The sequence below is a fragment of the Parasteatoda tepidariorum genome, chromosome X1 (genome assembly GCF_043381705.1).
Source record: "Parasteatoda tepidariorum isolate YZ-2023 chromosome X1, CAS_Ptep_4.0, whole genome shotgun sequence".
NCBI lineage: Eukaryota > Metazoa > Arthropoda > Arachnida > Araneae > Theridiidae > Parasteatoda > Parasteatoda tepidariorum.
In genome coordinates, this window is record NC_092214.1 from 64,723,833 (window position 1) to 64,743,259 (window position 19,427).

At 27.2% G+C, this 19,427-nt stretch overlaps 1 protein-coding gene across 1 annotated transcript; it reads right to left on the minus strand.

Moving 5' to 3' along the window:
• Positions 1-529: 529 nt before the first annotated feature.
• On the minus strand, positions 530-15,753 carry LOC107452616 (SAGA-associated factor 29; the record flags this gene model as incomplete). Its single annotated transcript, XM_043054093.2, is given in 4 exon segments — positions 530-5,149; positions 8,632-8,765; positions 11,169-11,397; positions 15,643-15,753. Coding segments are annotated over 4 exon segments (1,098 nt in total), but the record flags the coding sequence as incomplete, so codon positions are not given.
• Positions 15,754-19,427: the final 3,674 nt, after the last annotated feature.

Consider the following 19,427-nt stretch of genomic DNA (forward strand, 5'->3'; position numbering starts at 1 on the left):
GGAATGCCGCATTGGAATGACCACCCAGCGTGCATACCAGAGCCCAAGGTCATAAAAACTGAGATGGGCACAGTTAGGCCTTGGCCCTCCATCAGCTGTTGTGACACTGAGCTTAGTTTTAATATAATAATATTAAAGATAAATAGGCAATAGAATGTTTCTACATGGAATTGCAATTATATCCTGATTAATGTGTTGTTAAAAATGATAGATGTAAAAGTTGAAATAGAAAAAGGTTTAATCAGAAAAACTAAAATTCCATGACAAAACACAATTGTACAATTAAATTTAAAGTTATTGAGATCAATTAAGTTTTTATTTGCGGACTCTGCATATATTCAACTAAAGAATAGAATATGCATAAATTCTTAAAAATTATAAAAATGCAACACATATTTTTTGTTATGCATGTAGCTAACCATTAAATAAGTTGGTATTTTCACTCATTTTAGGACAACATATTTTAAAGTATGATTTTTTCATTATTTTTCTCTCACATAAATGTTATTTTTACCCAATATCATAAAACTGTTTTTGCTACATTTTATTATTATTTTTTACAAACCTGTTCTATTTTCGCACTACATAAAATTTCCATCACAACATTACATTACTTATCACAAAATTAATAATTGAAGTACGATACACAACAAATATTTTATTATAAGAAATAAGCAAATATATATAAAACCATGTTCAGTATGTAAAAAAAGGACCACCCTGAATAACTTTTGATCTAATCATTGGATCTTCACATTCCAAGGATCAATCTTCAGAGTTTGAGAGGGTGACCTAAAATATGCTCATTAATAGGTGCAGATGACATATTAAGTTACAAAATTAGACACATAAACAAATTTTCTCTTATAAACAACCTTTCTTTCGACAGATTCAAATTTCTGACCCCCAATAAATCAAAATATCTGCAATCTGGGAAATATGGTCATAATATTGTTAGGAGAGCGCCATAAAGTTTGAACCTCTTAATGATGTTAATTTTACTTTGCGCGTATTTCGTTATATCTTGAGACCTTTTTAAGCGAATTGAAAATTTCTGCACAATTATAAAATTCATTTATCCAAAGATAATTCTGTTATGTAGAACAAAACTTTTAGTAAATATTTATTATTTTACGACCAAAAATTTTTGAATTGTAAAGCATACAATTTTTTGCATCATTTTAAAAAATATATTTTACATGACAAAATACAAAATTTGAGCAAAATTGGTTGAATATTTCCCAATAAATTGAATTTCAAAAATTTCAGATACTTAAAATTTGATTTTTCAGGAATTACTCAATCAATTTTGTTTAAATTTTGTATTTTACCATGCTAAATTACTTACTTTAAAATGATGTAAAAAATTGTTTATCTTACAATTAAAAATTTTTTCGACTTTTATTTAATTAAATAATAAATATTTACTAAAAGCCCTTTCCTGACCAAACTATTGAGATCATATTCCCGAGATTGTGACTACCCCCTAAATTTTGGGGGCCAAAAATCCAAATATGTTCAAAAAGTAGGTATGTTTATTCAGAGAAAGTATGTTTTTGTTTCGGATTTCATAACTTAAAATATCGCTTGCACTTATTAATTAGGATATTAGAGGTTACCCCATCGAGTTAATAAGATTGATTCCTAAAAAGCAAAGATCCCATCATTAGACCGAAAGTTATCAGGGAGATATGTTTTTTTTGGTGCATTACGATAAACAAGCTTCCAATTTTTTTCTTTGCTTTTACATTATAATTACAAAATACACAAGAAATGAACTTTAAGTTATTAATGTTTAAAACCACATCAGGATTATACATAGTAATAGATAAATATTATTTAACTTAGAAAACAGAAAAATTTAAGTTTGAATAATTATAACCGTGCCCACAACTAGGAAAAGTTTAAAAATTGTTAGAGAATGATTGTAGATACATTAACTAATTTCTATCTACCAAAATATGCTTGCAAATTAAAGGAAACCTATCTCAACATTATAACTGTCCAACTTATTCCTTAAAATTGAACTAAAATCTTTAAAATTTCCAACAGCTTAATGAACAATTTTTAAATTTTCCCTGGTTGTAGCCATCGTGATAATGTATTATAAAAATGATTTAAATTGTTAAAGGATACTTTCAATGAGGAACAGAAAACCGTAATTACAAATATGGAATTAATTTGTTAATATAACTATTATAGACGAAAATATGGATATTTATGATATATCAAAAAAGCTATTGTTAAAATGTAGTTTTAATAAGTAACATTAAATAACATGAAAAATAAATTACAATACAGAATAAAAAAGCAAGGTATATTTTTTAAATGTTTTTTTTTTCAATTTATATTGAACATAAATACACTTTTGATAGTCAAAACAGGTAGTGATCCCAACTAGTTTGTAATAGTAAAGTTTTACTGAATAGAAATGCTAACATGAAAACCTAAAATAGCATCATGAAAATTTAGATGATCTTCTAAAAAGAATTCAATTCTTCAAGAATTAAATTTACATTAGAATATCATTATTATGTAAGGTAAAAGGCAACATCACTGTTGTACTGATTAGAATGACAGATGATAAGAATCTCCGCTGAAGTTAGCACTGGAAAATAACTAATTTGGTAAGTCAAAAATATTAGTCTAAATAGTATCCTCTGATAATAAAATTAGCTTGTAAGGTGGAAAAAATCTAAAGAAATGTAGAAAACATAAATACATAAGAATACATAATGAATGGTAATAATAGATTATGTTCAACTTGCAAGATATTGCTATAAACTAACTTTAAAACTGCTCACTTCACAATGAAAAATTAATATATATATATATATATAAACATGTACATACGAGCATTATAAATCGAAATTGGTAAACAATGGCCCAGCATCTTAAAACCATTTCTCATTCTAGATATCTAATGAAAAGGGCAGGGCACAAGAAACCACACAGGGCATTATATTCTAAAAACAGAAATGGGCATTGTATTTCATAAACGGGAGTGGTTATTGAAAAATCAAGGCTATTAACTTTGTAGTTAAAAAAATTCTAATTTTTAAGCAAAAAAAGTTCAACTTAAAAGAAAGTAAGAACTGTCATAAAGTTGTGCCATTTAAGTATTAAAAAAAATGTGAGAACAGCACTCAAACAAGTCAAAAAGTAATTTCTCAAATTCGAAAATTGGGTGTCGTAATAATATTGTATTTAAATATCGGAAATTGAAAAATCATTTATTAGAAAATTAAATGGATTTCAATAGAATTATCAAGAATGGTCAAAAGGTGATTCTCCGATCTCAAACTTTTGACTTTGAAAACTGCGAAGGGAGACTGTAAACTGAAATGGAAGGACAAACGATTAGAAAATAAAGCAGATTCATGATGGAATCATCTTGAATCCAGTGAGCAAAAAAGCAATAACTGAACATTGAACTGTGTGTTGTATAATGACATGCAATTGGTTGAAAAAGAAAAGAAAATTCTTAGTTCCCATAACAAAATATAGGAAAAAAAGTCTGCTTTATTACCTATACGATATATACAAGCATGCATCAATTACTATTGCCAGAGTATAGCTAGACTTGGCACGATTTGTTTGATGACTAGTTTGAGAGCATTTTTTTTAAATAATTGTTTTTCTTTCCATAAAATTAGTCACTGGTTTTCTAAAAATAAATTTTAAGTCATTTTTTAAAATAAAAATAGTTGTCATAGTTTAACTTGAATTTAGTAAATGATAATTTTATTTTAGTCATCAGTGGAGCACTAGTTAGGTAATCTCTTAACCCTTTGAGGCACACAAACATAAATCTTCATATTTTTTTAAAATTGAGAAACTAAATATGTTGCATAGGTTCTAAGAATGGGAAAAATACATTTAAAAAAAAATCTGATTCATTGTACCACAAAGGGGGTGGTGGTTTCGGTGGTTAACCATTGTCCACACAGAACATTTTCATGTGATAAAAAAATATTATCTTTTTTAACTTTTTTTACAATATATTTTCACTTTTCAGAAATCAAACAATGAACTTCAATACTAAAATAATTTATATAATTTTAAAGACCAAAAAAGGCAGAATAAATTTGTTTCAGATAAGAAGTTTGAGGTAATAGACTTTATTTTTAATAGAAATAGACATATTGCTCTCCATTTATAAGCCCCATGCAAGAAAAAAACCCTAATAAATTTTTACCCACTTCACCATATGACTAGGGGCACAGTGGCTTCACTCTGAAACCAAAAAAAAAATAAAGGTAAAAATTAAATACTTTTCTGTTGGGAAAAATTTGTGTGTCAAAAGGAGCTCATAAACAACAAATCTGAGTGATATACTTCAAAATTTTTTTGTGTTTTATTGAGTAAAAAAAAAAAACTTGTAGTAATGAAAAAGGGCCTTGAAAACTTTTTATTTTTTTCAAAGGAAGATATAATCTAAGTGTAGTGCTGCTATCTGGTGATGTTTAGAAAAGTTAAAATAATGCTTTAAAATTATTGATTTCGGAGATTGACCACTGTGCGCTTAGGAATAATTTTTTGAAAAGTGCGGTTTTGCTGTCGTATCACTGTACTTAAAAGACAAAACCTCATTTAATACTCTTCTTTGGCATTCAGTAAAAAGTGATAAAGGTTCTACATATTTAATGACATATCTTTGTGGTGCACGTATCACAGGTCCATACTGCAGCTTGTTATTCACATCTCTGCAACAGATAGTGTATGTGTCGTTCAAAGTTTTTGGAGTATCTAAAACAACAGCAGGATAAAAGCAAGTTGTATTCAGGTAAAGGGCAAGAACAACAGTACCAACAGGAAAAATAGCTTCAGGATTAGTTTTGGGATCTGCTCTATAAAGTGGAAGAGGTATAACCACTTTTCTTTCAACAAGATAGTGTGGGTAAGCAATATTATCCATGTCAACAACTGTATATAATGCATTTTTATTATTTTTATATCTTCTGGACTTTCCTGTTTTCACTAATACACGGGCCAAAATCCAAGAGCCTATGATTCCAAACTCTTCATTTGGTGGTGGGATATCAACTGCGTCCTCATTAGAATCATCATCAGGATTAACGCCACTATATTCATCGCTATTAGGATTCACTGATCCAGGTAATACATAAGCAGCAACATATTGACCAGGCTGAAAAAAAAAGTAAATAGCAAAATACTTTTTGAAATATAGGATTAAAAAAAACATTGAATACATCTAGACAACAACAAACATCTAAAGAACTTTTGATCTAATGATTTCGTTTTTACAAGCTAAAATGCTATATTTATAGTTTTAAGAACCTGCCTAAGGTATGCTAAATAGAAAACTACCAACTTAAATTATTACATACTGTTATTACATGGAAAAGTGTTCTTAATGTGATGAAATTAATTGAAATTTATTCAACTTATTTAAGAGCATACTAATGTGACTTTAGCTATAAGGGAAAAGTGAAGTTCCATTATAAGGAGTCTCAATGTTCTTTACAGAGCAATGGGGCTCCTTAAAACTTATGAATATTTTTTAGTTTATATAAAACTGTAATTTTTGCTATTATTGATAAAATTTCCATTATAACTTTTAGTATGATACTAATGTTGCATTTCTTTTTAAATATGTAGACTGATTACAGTGATTTAAATAAGAAGTTAAATCAAACTACTTCATTTATAAAAATTATCAGTGTTTATGAAATGAAATTATTTATGTAGCAATTGAAATGAAATTATTTTGCAATTTTTTTCATGTATTTAAAAAAAAGAGTAAATAAATTTAGGAAAAACATTGGAAAAATTATTAGAACAAGTTTAATATTTCACTGCTAGACATGCTAAGGGCTAAGTAGCTAAATATTCTATTATGCCAAATTTTCCCCCCTCTATTAATAGAATGTTTGATTCATAAGGGTATATAATAAAAGAATTAACACTAAAAAGTTGAATTAGAATTATGCATGAGAGTTTTCTTAACTGCGTCATATTAAATTAAGTTCTATCCCAAGTTAATACAAGGCAACTACTATACAAACACCTTAAATCGTTTCAATTTTTTCCCCATAAATCATAATTTAATATTTTTTAAATCCATTGCAACAAATATTTTAAGAAAATTTTTATAGGATAAAAATACAATTATGTTTGAGAGGATTTATGATCTTCGAACTAAGATGTTTCATATATTGTAACATATAAATCATATATTGTAACATATAGTGTAACATATAAATAAAATGGCCTAATACTATTTTTTAAAGTTGTCAGCACATTTCTATGGCCAGAAAATTGGGAAGGTTCCTTAATTAAGAAATAAATTATTTATTTTTTCATCATTTAAAAGCATTTACTTGTAATATTTCTTTGTTATCCTTTCTTAATATTATTCTCTACTATTGTTATGATTTGATATTTTACTTTTATTACAAATTAAAAGTGGTATTCTTTTATTATAAAGTAATCTTTAATATCACCTTATTACATATCGTTTCATAAAACATTGAAACATTTTAAGAAAAATATATTAAAAACAGTATGTAACTTAACTATTTTGAGATTACTAAAAAGCAAATATTGCACCATGGCAAGAAAAATGTCATAACTCTAAAATGCAACATTCGAGAAAAATCAACTTAAAGAATACAATAACCCTTATTCTGAATGAAATTCAAAACTAGCACAACTGACCTCGACTTGATAAATTGCGAGTTAGAGATGTAAGACTTTTTGAGCTTGATGGGACACTTTATACATATTTTTTTATTGACATAACCTCAAAATTGCTGTTTTTAGAATTGTGTCATTTTTCTAGCAAGGGTGTGATAGGTTATATTTACTTTTACAATTAGCTTCATATAAAATTATTTCCAGTCAAAACTGTTATCAGGAGTCAACTTCACATAATACTACTGAATAATCTGGCAAAAAACATTCACTAATTTTAAAGTAAGCAAAAGTTGAATAGAAATTTGAAACAAAACGGTATGCAATCATAACCGAACAAAATGATTAATGATAAAATTTAAGTTTAAATTTTATTCTAATAGACTATAATAAAAAAGATTTGATCTTTTAATTGAGTTAGATTACATTTTTCATATACTAAAAATCTGTCTATCCTTAAGAAATAAAAATAATAGTGTAACAATCTGAAAATTAAAAAAAAAATTGTTATATTGCAACAAAACAAGCATAACCAAATATTTAACTCAGGGATCCAACGCAATTTCAGAAAAAAAAATTCCCTAACTTTTCCAGGTATATCAGGTAAATTTCAATGGAAATCGAAACCATATTTTATCTATACCATGCAATTTTTCATCAGAAACCTCTGATTTTTTTAAATTTGTAATGTCAAACATTTGATTTTGTGAGCAAAAATGTATAATAGAATAAGAATGGAAAACATACAAAAGTTTCACTAAAAAGTGGAATTTCATAAAATAATTGTAATAGATGATAGAATCATTTAACTCGAATCTCGATAACTGATTACTGTTATTGACAATTCTAAGATTGGCCATTTTCCAGGTATGATATAAGAATTGTCCATTTTTTTTGTAGTAAAAATTGCAACTTTTCCTGATTTTTCCCTGCTTTTTAGAGTTAAAATAAAATTTTCTGACAGTTCCAGGTCTTCCCTGTTCTATCCGACCTGCAGGAGACCAGTTAACCATTTATGTTAGAAGCAATTCATGCATTCTTATTAGATAATCAGAAATAAAAATTTAAAGTATTTCTGCAAAAACCTGTTTTTTTTTTTAAATCAAAAACCTGATAAACTCCATGTTTTTTAATTAAAAAGAATCAAGGTAGGCTGAGATTTTTTGAAAAAATCCCAGTTTTTTACAAACCCTGTTTATTACAGGGTTGTTTACTTTTTAGCACAATTGGGAATTTTAAAAAATGATACTGCTTTTTATAAATTTACAGTTATTAATAGAATTTTGCACATAGTTATTATCATTATACACAGTTTTTTAGAAATAGTTTCTGTTATGGATTAAAGTTTAAAATTTTTTTTGTTACTTCTTTTCTTAGGGCTTAATTTCATTACTATAAGCATGTGCACTACCAGTAGAACTAAATTACCTTAGAAATACTCCCCTTCCTAAAAAAAGCAGATCTCTTCCATGTGCAGTATCCTCTTGTCCCCGCCCTATTCTTTTCTCTTAGAATGACACCCTTTCTTCATGGAGTACCATTCTCAGCAAGAAAGAATTTATAATAAAAGAACCAATATATTAATGAAAGGACATGATTTCTTCCCTTTGCCTTGCACACATCCTTTCTTGTCTCTCTAAAATGCTCTACCCTTGATGCATAGTCCCATTATAGGCAATAAAAGAACGACTTTTTATCTTTAATATTTCCGTAAGACTGGAAAATTGTTTCCAGCGATTATAGGGATATAGAAAATTAAGGACTTTAAAAAACCTTGTACCAAAATTGAATATTTTTAAGGGTCCTTTTTTCTAAAACATAAATTAAGCAGTTTCTACGGACCATGGGAAACCTCTGATTGGAATGAATAGTCCCTTGAGAAACAATTAAGGTTCTACTGCACAAACTCCATAATTTTAATGATCTTGAAAATATAATTATATTTACAATCAGGGTAATAACTTAGTTTCTCACTTTAAGCAGACTGTCATCTTCGGCAGGAATAGCTCCAACCAGTCGAGGAGCAGTTTCATTTATGCTACCCATCCATACAGGAATCAAAGGTGAGAGCTCCAAAAATAATTTATAAAAGTCTGAATTTGAAACACCTAAAGTAATTGAAAAACAAAATTACAATAGGTCTAAAAGAATCTATTTAAAATATTTATAACATAATATTTGCCTAAGTTATCGGTTTTTTAATGATAAAAATATAAACATTATGTTGATCAAATTCACTTATTCAGAGAAAATAAGTTTTTGTGTCTTATTTCGTCACTAAAAATATCTTTTGTACTTATTAATTAGCATATTTGAGGTCACCCCTTAAACCATTGAGTCTTAGAATGTGAAGATCGAATCATTAGATATACAGTTATTTAGGGTGGTTCGTTTTTTTATTTTGCGCACTGTACAATCTTAACCTTGACAGGAACTGGTAATTATAGAATTTTGCCATGGCTTTTTTCTTAATTTTAAGAAAATAAAACTTCGAAATTCGGACCAGCCATGGTTTCACAACATGCCCTGACTACTTCACAGGATCTGCCATGTTCCAGTTTTTTATTCTAGCCAATATAATGGTGACTAACTACTCCGTTAAATGCTGAAAATTTCTCTTAAAATTAAAGAAGTTTATACAATTTTCCAAGCGTATTTTTTTTGGAGTTTTAATTTTAATATATATATTAAAAAAAAAAAAAACTCAACCATGTGTCCTCTCAAAATTTTCTTTCATGTTATGCCTATGTATACAAAAGATTAAAATGCAAGGGAAACAAGGAAAGAAATAAAATAGGAAAAAAAATTTAAAGAAGGAAAAAATAATAAAAATATTATAAATGAAAAATTAGTCAAAATTTGAACAATAATGACGAAAAGATATATTCTTGTCATTAGCTTACACAATTATCTTTTGATACATGATGCTTTCTAATACTGTATTAATAAAGCCAACAAGGTTGAATTAAGGTATAATGGGATCTGGGGTTGATGTGTAACTTGGGGTCTAACCTGTGCCTATAAATCAAAATCAAATGATCAAAATGTGCCTATATTCAGAAATTTCAAAACTTTTTATGAAATTCAATTCCAGTTAAGCTTGCTTTATAGAAACTCAATTAGAAAAAGAAGATAATAGATTAAATTAAAGTTTCGGGTGAATAGTACACTTAACCAATACAACTAAATATAAAATTTTGTTCTGTTTTCTGAATTCTACACTTAAGATATATAATACACTTTTAATTATTTTAAAAGATTGTAAAACATTATGCTTGATAAAAGCTAAAAATGTTTTACAAAATTTAAAAAAAAAATTAATTTTACCCTCATAAACTTTAAAGAACTCTTGTGAGGCTATAAAAATAACTTGGGGTTTGGGGTTATAGCCCCACTAGCCTCCCTCCTAATCCAGTCCTGATAGCCAAAACAAAATATATCAATATAATAGCATGAAGAGGTATAGGGGGATGAGAAACCAATTCGAAAATAATGTTTAATCAAGTAAAATTCACAAAAAATTCAAGAAAAATACAAAGTAAAACACAAATTGGAACATACAAGAACATTATAAAGCGAGAAGGCAGAACGGAAGTCATGTACTTACTAATGCTTTGCAAAAATGATTTATATATACATTTTGCAACTAAATTGCCAGATTTAAATTTATGAAACTAAAGCGTAAATTTCATATTGCAATTTAAAGTTTAAGTAGGTAGTGGGATATATTTTCATGGCGCATTGAAACTGAAGTAAAAAACCACATTTGATTAGCCTGTTGTTGCTTGTCTTGGACCAATCCAAAATAGCTGCCAAATTGAATGCAGTTCTTTACTTTAATACACAATTCCTTACTTCTTATATCTATCACACAATAATTGGAAAAATAGAGCTTTTTGCAAATTGCTGACATCACTTCACATTTTCCCTACAAGGATCACAGTTCTAAGCCTAAGAAGTAATGTTGACAGTTTTCAAAGAGCCATATTTTTCAATTAGCCTAAGACCTATGTATAGTAATGGTATTAAACAAACTTATTTCTTATGAATGCAACTTTTGGCACACAAAGTAAAAAATTTCACCTCATCAATTGCTTGATATGTTCACAATAAAATATATTGAAAAAAAAAAACATTTTTTAAATACATAAGACTTTTCTCTGATTACTTTCATTAAATAAGTTAACTTTCCTAAAGAAAATATTTTACTAATATTTAAATTTATAAATTCTAAATATAAATATTTGCTTGCTATACAGTTGATTTTGACTTAAATAGTTATTATTAGTAAAACTATATTTAAAGGTTTTATAATACAGTAGTTTGAATTATGATTATTTTCTACATTCAACATTGAATCATTATTAATTTTTTAATTTTAAATGTTTCTGATTTTAAACTTTGAATTGCAATGCATAAATTAAAGTTAATTAACACAACATAAATTCAAAATATCAAAAAATTAAGAAATGTTAAAAACATATGAATTAAAAAAATAGTCCTTTACTAACAGTTTTTTCTAGCAACATCTGCAATCACATCACTGCAACTTTTTTCTTGAATGGTGTGTATTTCCTTCAACACAGAAGATACTTCTTTAATTTCTGCACGTGATAACTTTATAAGCTCATTAATAATATCCATCTCACGTTCATGTGTAGCAGTTATCCGATTAAACAACCACTTGGTAATCAGATTATCAATTCTACCATAGAGAGTTGAATTATAACCATTTTCCATCTGTCAAATTAATAATAAAAAATAAATAAAATGAAATAAATAGAGAATTAAGACTTGAAAAACTTCATATTTATTAAAACATGGTACATTTAAACTGGGATTTAAAGTATTTGTTATTGTTAAATGAAAGATTAGATTTGGGAGGACTGTCAGTAAGTGAATAAGATAAAAAAAAAACATTCTTCAAATTTTTTCTCATACTTTGACTGCTAACTTTTTTACAATGATATATTTTTATTAAATCTTTTGCAATCAAATGATTAAAAAAACCTTTCTACAAAGAAATCATTTTTGTAAGTTTCAATAATAAAAGGGTTTTTGTATAATGAAATTTAACTATAAAACTTACAGTAAACACCTGGACACTTAAATGATTAAAGATAAACATAGTAAACATGTCATAAAATAATTATCATCTGATTTAAGACAACAACATTTTTAAACTATTATTAAATAATAATAATCTTTTCAAATCACATCAACATTATTAAATCATGTTAAAAAATGCAATGTAATATATTGATATGAAATAAAACTTTACACATGTTGAAGCCACTTGGATAGCACCCAAGATATTACGATATTTATTCTCGAAAAATGCTTCATACTGTAAAACAGCAAAAAAAAAATTACAGCAATTGTGAAGTCTCAGTAATGTTATTAGAAACAGATGCTTTTCATGTATTGGGTTCATACACTGCATAAGCTAGAGATTTGTTTTCATAGTTTCCATTCATTCTCCAATTTAAGTATAAGAACTAAAAATGCTTGCTAAAACTATCTAATTAATGATAATTTTCCAAATAAAAAACTGAAGATTGAGGTTATCCTGGAAGAAATTTCAGGCATTAATATTAGATGTGTACCCCTTTTTTTCTTGCAAATGAAATTAATAATCTCCTGAATCTTTGAAGTGAAACTAAGCCATTCAACTACTGCAGGTAAATACTAAAAGATAATTGGTTCTAAAAAGTTTTTAAGCTTAAGTTTAACTAGTTTTTATTAAAATTTTTTTAGATATGCCTTTAAGAAACATGGATATGATGAGAATCATCCAGATAAATTTCAAAAGGCAGTTCAAATTTTATTTTTATATTGAACAGATAATTGTTACAAATGTTTTAGCAAAGAACTAATAAAATGTACTCACTGGCATAAATTACTCTGTATATAACATGAAATATATATATATATAACGTCGTTGCCGAGTGGAAGGATTAAAACAGGTCTTAGGCCGGGAAGGAGGGTACAAAATTTATTTATTAATTATAAGACAGAGCAGTCATGAAAGTGTGTAAAAATGTACACGAAAAGTTGCACTCCTTGGTTATATGTTAGGGAAAATCTTGCAAAGTAAAATACGTAATAATATGTCTTAATTTAGGGAAAGAGGGAAATCTTAGTAGTTGCTATTGGTTTATGAAATAGATAGAGCGTTTCCCACAGAGAGGAAAGGGAAAAATGTCCTGCTTTTAATTAAATGCATACTTGAGCCAAAAATAGATTTAAGAACAGGATGTGGCTTTTAAAGTGTGAGAAAGTATTTCGATTAGAATAATTAATTAGGATAACATAAAAAGATTAATTGAAGCTCTTTATGTTACACACACACACACATATATATATATAAAGTCAGACTTCGATATAAGGTCACCCTAAGGGACATCGCAAAAGTGACCTTATAAGCGGGGTGTCCCTTTAACCGANATCTTTAGGAGTATTAGATCTTTCACTTCCATATAAGGAAAGATTAAACGATTTGCTATGAGTAATAAATAATTTGATGAGGCGTAAGAACACACCGAAAAGGCAATAATGACTAGCCTCTTCACAACTTTTAATCATCCTATAAAACTCAGGAGCAATATCTTTGCGGGGCTTTCTGTTGTTTATCATGCTTAAATAAAATCCGTCAGCTTAGACGGGACATGGGTCTCCCCTCATCTCCAGCTTGTAGGGGGCTAAGATGTATGCTTTCACCATCGCTACTAAATAAAAAAGATTATGCACAATATGAACTCGTTAATCTTGCTGCTTTGACTGTAAATAACTAAAAAATAACGGTGTGGTTCCACCGTTTTATATTATTTTATTATTTATTAATTATAAGACAGAGCAGTCATGGAAGTGTGTAAAAGTGTACACAAAAAGTTGCGCTCCTTGGTTATATGTTAGGGAAATCTTGCAAAGTAAAATACGTAATATGTCTTAATTTAGGGAAAGAGGGAAATCGTAGTAGTTGCTATTGGTTTATGAAATAGATAGAGCATTTTCCACAGAGAGGAAAGGGAAAAATGTCTTGCTTTTAATCAAATGCATACTTGAGCCAAAAATAGATTTAAGAACAGGATGTGGCTTTTAAAGTGTGAGAAAGTATTTCGATTAGAATAATTAATTAGGAAAATGTAAAAAGTTTAATTGAAGCTTTTTATGTTACATTCGCCCTCGCCAAAAAATTTTAATTGGAATCCAAAAATTTTAAAAATTATTTTCTATTTGCAAAACTTTCCCTGTGATAGAAGCACAGTCAAAATGAAATGAATAAATTCTGTAATTTTAAGATCTTTCACTTCCATATAAGGAAAGATTAAACGATTTGCTATGAGTAATAAATAATTTGATGAGGCGTAAGAATACACAGAAAAGGCAATAATGACTGGCCTCTTCACAACTTTTAATAATCCTATAAAACTCAGGAGCAATATTTTTGCATGGCTTTTTGTTGTTTATCATGCTTAAATAAAATCCGTCAGCTTAGACGGGACATGGGTCTCCCCCCATCTCCAGCTTGGAGGGGGCTAAGATGTATGCTTTCACCATCGCTACTAAATAAAAAAGATTATGCACAATATGGACTCGTTAATCATGCTGCTTTAACTGTAAATAACTAAAAAATAACGGTGTGGTTCCACCGTTATTACATATATATATCACAGTAAAAACCTGACTATCCAGAATTTGACAAACCAGAAAGTTCAAGTAAATGGAATTTTGAGAAATTTATATAAAAAATATGAAACGGAAAATGAGGTTAAAAGAAATACTTAGGATAGTGTTTTGAATTGATTGATAATTTCTTTTACTTATATTTAACAGAAAAACAAAGTGAGAACAAGAAAAGGAAATAACAAGCAGATTTAGATTAAATGCAGTAGGTTTTTCCATTCCTTGCATTTTCTTCCACATTGCAATTTCACTTTCAGAATTATTTGTGTTTTTATTGGAGTTTATATCATGGTGCTGCATTGTTTAAGATTGTTTTAGATAATTTTTTTTTTAAATTTTATGTTCATTTCTTTTTCTTAAAATGCAAATAAAACTTAAAATCCTTTAAAGTTTTAAGAATTATGAATAATTTTTTAAAATTAACTATTGTTTTTATCCATGTTTTTGTAATGGCAAGGCATTTCTTAAAGATCATTTCAGATAGGTTTTTTTCCTTAATCATTACATTTTCCCAAAAATACAATAAGAGAAAAAAGCAATTAGTGTTAAAGTTTTGTTTTGAGAATTAACAACAGTTGTTTTCTTTATGAACTATGCTTTTCATTGGCTATATTGTTACAGCGCAACATTTTAAAGAGTATTTCTAAAAGATTTTATCTATTTTTTTGTCACTTATTCATGAAACTACATTTTCACTCATCTTTTTTTCTTTTTTCGTACTTAATTTTAGTTTTTTCAAATATTTTTAATAATCCTTATAGAAAACTATTGAAGTTTTTTTCTCTGTTTACCAAAATTTTTAAATTTTTTATTTAAGTCGACTGGTATAAATTTTGAATTAAGACGCAACATTTTCTCACCTAAAAATAAGGTAAGTTTACAAAATCCATATTTGCATATCCAGTTTTGCATATCCTGGAATTTGCTAAACTTTGGAAGATTTGAAATTCGATAGCAAAAAAAAAAAAGGATAATTTAAAAATAATAAGCAGAAAGTATTACAAAAGATTATCTAGATTAACAAATGGTTTTGAATAGGCAACTTCTCAGACAAAAGATACACATATGTGCTTTCCCATTGCAACGTCAGAATGGCAGCAATCGTTTAACAAAATGAAAATGATTGCTGTCATTCTCCCCGACATACTGCTTATTATATCAAGGTTTTATGTTATACTCGGTGCCATTCCCTTGTTAGTCATTTTGTTTGCTGATGGAAGAAGATACAATTAAGAATTCACTTAAATAATTTTAACACAACATATTTTAAACTTAAAAAAAATATATATATATATTTACCTTTTCGATAAAATCCCTGCAAAAGTCAAAAACTTTTCTTACAGACATTTCTGTATTACCATAAGGACAGAAATTCAAAAGTTTTTCATCAACTATTGGTTTCCAGAATTGCTATTGAATTACAGTAAAAATTTCAATTAGTATTTGAAAATTATTTTTTAAATCTTATTTAATATTTTTTTAAATGAATTTAAAAATTTTTAAAGATAAAATAGCAGTTTGGAGTAGAAAAATGTGTTTGATGTAAGTAAATTTGGTTATTGGAGTAAATAATTTTTACATTCAGAATAGCTTAGTGCTTGTAAAATTAAATTTTTGTGCATATAAATTTAACAAAGCTGGGGAAAAAATTCATTACTTAAGATAAAGAATGTAACAGAAATGCAACAAAGAATTTTCTCTAAATGAATATATAACTAAAAAATTAATGGGTTTCCCTAAGAAATAAAATCTGAATAAAGCTATGATCATATTTAAATGTGCTTTTTAAATAATTAGATAAAAGAAACATGCTAATATTTGAAAAAACTAAATAAAAATCCTTATTCAGATGCAACTTTATTTACAATCACGAGGGCTAGGAAATTGATGAGCTAAAAAGGTCCTTAAAATATGAAAAAAAAAAATGCTTCTAAAAATCATAATATATTTTAAATTTTCAAGAAAATATTTTTCTTGATTTTTTTAAAAATTTAATAAAAAATAAAGTAATTGTTAGAATATAATGTAATTTATAAATAAAATGTAATAAATACTTTATAAAGATAAATAAAAAGTAATAATCTTTAGTTACAATATTCAAGGACATCAGAATTCTACTCATACTTTTTAATATTTTTAAAAACAAAAAAAGGGCTACAGTCAAAAAGCAAATTCCTACATCGTAAAACACTCCATTCAACACTAACACTTGGTATTGGAGCATATTTAAAAGATTAACCAACTGGAAATGTCTTTTTCTATCTAAAATTTTTCCTCTTTTTCTTTAATTAAAATGTTTAAAAATTGATTCAAAGTGTAAACCCTAAATTTTTTTTGATAAGGTACTGAAATTTAGTGATAATTTTCATTTCATTTCTTGCTTTTAAAAATCACAAATTGTCTGAAACAAAAATATCAAGCTTTGGCTTCATAAAAGTTAACTTTGCTTCACTTTTCTCATTAGAAAAAAAATCTTAGGATTAATCAAATTGATTACAGAAATATGCTTTCGAAAATTTATTTATGCTTGAAAGTCATTTCCAATGCTCACAATATTTTAATTTGAAGACTTTCAAAAGAAAATTATTGAAATATATTAGAGTAAAAAAAAGAAGGAAATATGAATAATGCCTTATAAAAGAAAATGAAACCAAAAATACAAAAAAGAAACTTCTCACTATTCTAGCCCTGACCATCACAAACATAATTAATTATAAATAATATATTACATTATCAAAGCAGCGGTCATTAAGGATGAAAGGATGGGTACCCCCTTAACCTTCGGATGAAAAATTTCTGTCCTACATGCCTTTAGATTCTCATTATGTGGCCAATCTATTTAAAAATAATAATAATAAAATAAAATGATCAATTGTATACTTCGTTTCACCTGAAGTTGGCACTATAGGGAAAGGTAGGAAATGTAATACTACGCTTTGAAAAGTAGTTCTTCGTTATTTTGGAATTAAGTACAGTTTAAATGTGCATACAATTATAAATAAATGTTGTATAATAAGAAAAGTTTATCTTGAAACATGCATTAGAAGTTTTATCATGTTTAGATGTATTTAACTTATAAATACCTTCTCAGGCAAGCAAATGTACAAAGAAGAGGGAGGTGTTTTAGTTTAATGATGAATTAGTTTCCGAGGGCAAGGAACTGGCACGTCAGCTATATTTTTGCACTGGTCAAACAGCTCGCATCCCTAAATTTTTCCTTACTTTTTATTAGTAATTAACTGCTAATTTGTTCTTTGGTAGTTATTTATAGTTGGCTTGTATTTTTTATAGTTATTAATTTTTTGTGATTCCTTGCTGATTTTTTTGTTTATGCTAATTACTAAAGATTAGTTTTTTTTTGTTAGTTTGTTTTTGTAGCTATTAATTAAGCCTTATATTAGATTCTTAAAGATTTGAGATTTTCTATCGAGAAAAGGAAAATGCAATCGTTTCTTATAGAGAGTTTTTTTTTAGGTAAGTTCTTTTGTTTCATAGAAGAAAATATATTTCAGAAAAAAAGTGACTTTTTTATTTGAAAAAATGAACATTAGAAATTATAAAACATACGAATGATCTTTTTCATGATCAATGAATTCATGCCTATGTTGACTTTTCCTTCTGCCACTAAATACCAATGTGGGATAAATTAATATACATAAATCTATAAAAAAAAGGTTGCATACAAAAATAAGTATCGAAAGTAAAGTATTTGTGAGCATCTGTGTATTTTTTTTTTACTCAGATTTAATTAAATTATTTTTTTAAATATAATTTTGTTTAGATTAAAATTAGTTTAGCTTAGTTCAAAAATAATAATAAGAATAAATTTTTTAAAAATCATAATAAGAAAAGTCTGTTTTTTAAAAATCATAATAAGAAATCAGCTTACAATTAGTATTTCAAATCAATTATTAATATAAATGTTCCAAAAAAATAGTGTTTTTTTTCCTTGTATTTTGTTCAAAATATTAGTAGTTCTTGGGGAAAAAAATTGGAGCTTTGTTTTCTTTAAGGCCAATATTAGCCATTTTCTCTAATTTTTTGCAATCTTATGCTCCAACTAACTTAAAGCATAACTCAGTTTCCATGACAATGGCTGCCATCCGGTCTACCTGCCTTTCTGTCCAGTGCCAACTTGAGGTGAAACGGAGTATAGGCAATTTTCTTGCATATCCAAGCAGTTTTCCAACCTGTTTTTCAGCAGTTATATATTGTTTTTTGGTAATTTTAAGTAGGTTTTCTAAATTCCAAGATTTTTAACATACTATTACAAAAAGCAACTTCTGAATTTCATTATTAATTTTTTAACACTTTCAATTCAAAGCAAACCATCGTAAAACCACATAAGTTAACAAACACTTTTTTCGGTAGTTATTTATCTATTTGGCTATTTCCACATGGTTTTCTTCAAATTTTGATATTTTTAATACAGTATATTTAAGACATGCAAATTTTGTATTTGGGTATTCCATAGATTTAATCAAAAATCCACTTCTTTTTTCTTTCTTAGGCTATTTGTGCAAGGTTTTTCAAATTCGATAGCTTTTCAATTAATATGATATTATTACAACTCATCAATTTCAGTTTTGAGTAATAAATCACTATATGTTAACAATTCATTAAAAAATCAGTTTTTGACAAGCTTGATTCCATTGTAATTCCACTTTGTTACATAAAAACTATAAAACAAAATTTAGAAAAAAACTTTTTCTAAATTTTGATGTTTTAAGTACAACATTACTACAATACGCGAATTTTGAAGTTTAGGTATTTTTAACACGTCTTATTGCGAGGATTCTACTGTAAGTCGATGTTGCTTATTTATTGTTTCTTTCAAATCTTTTCTAATTCAGATGTTTTTGATAAGATGCTATTATAGCAAGTTAATTTTGAATTTTAGAAGTCACAGTTTGATTTGATGAGAAAAAAAAAATGCCAAACTTGTTTAGCATCTAAGCAAATTAATCGGTGAAAAAAAAGTTTTGGAGCAATATAACTGATTTTTAAGCAGAAATTTGGTGCCAAATGAGGCCAAAGCTGTACTTTTTGCTCAATGAATATTATTAGAGTTTTGGAGCAAGTTG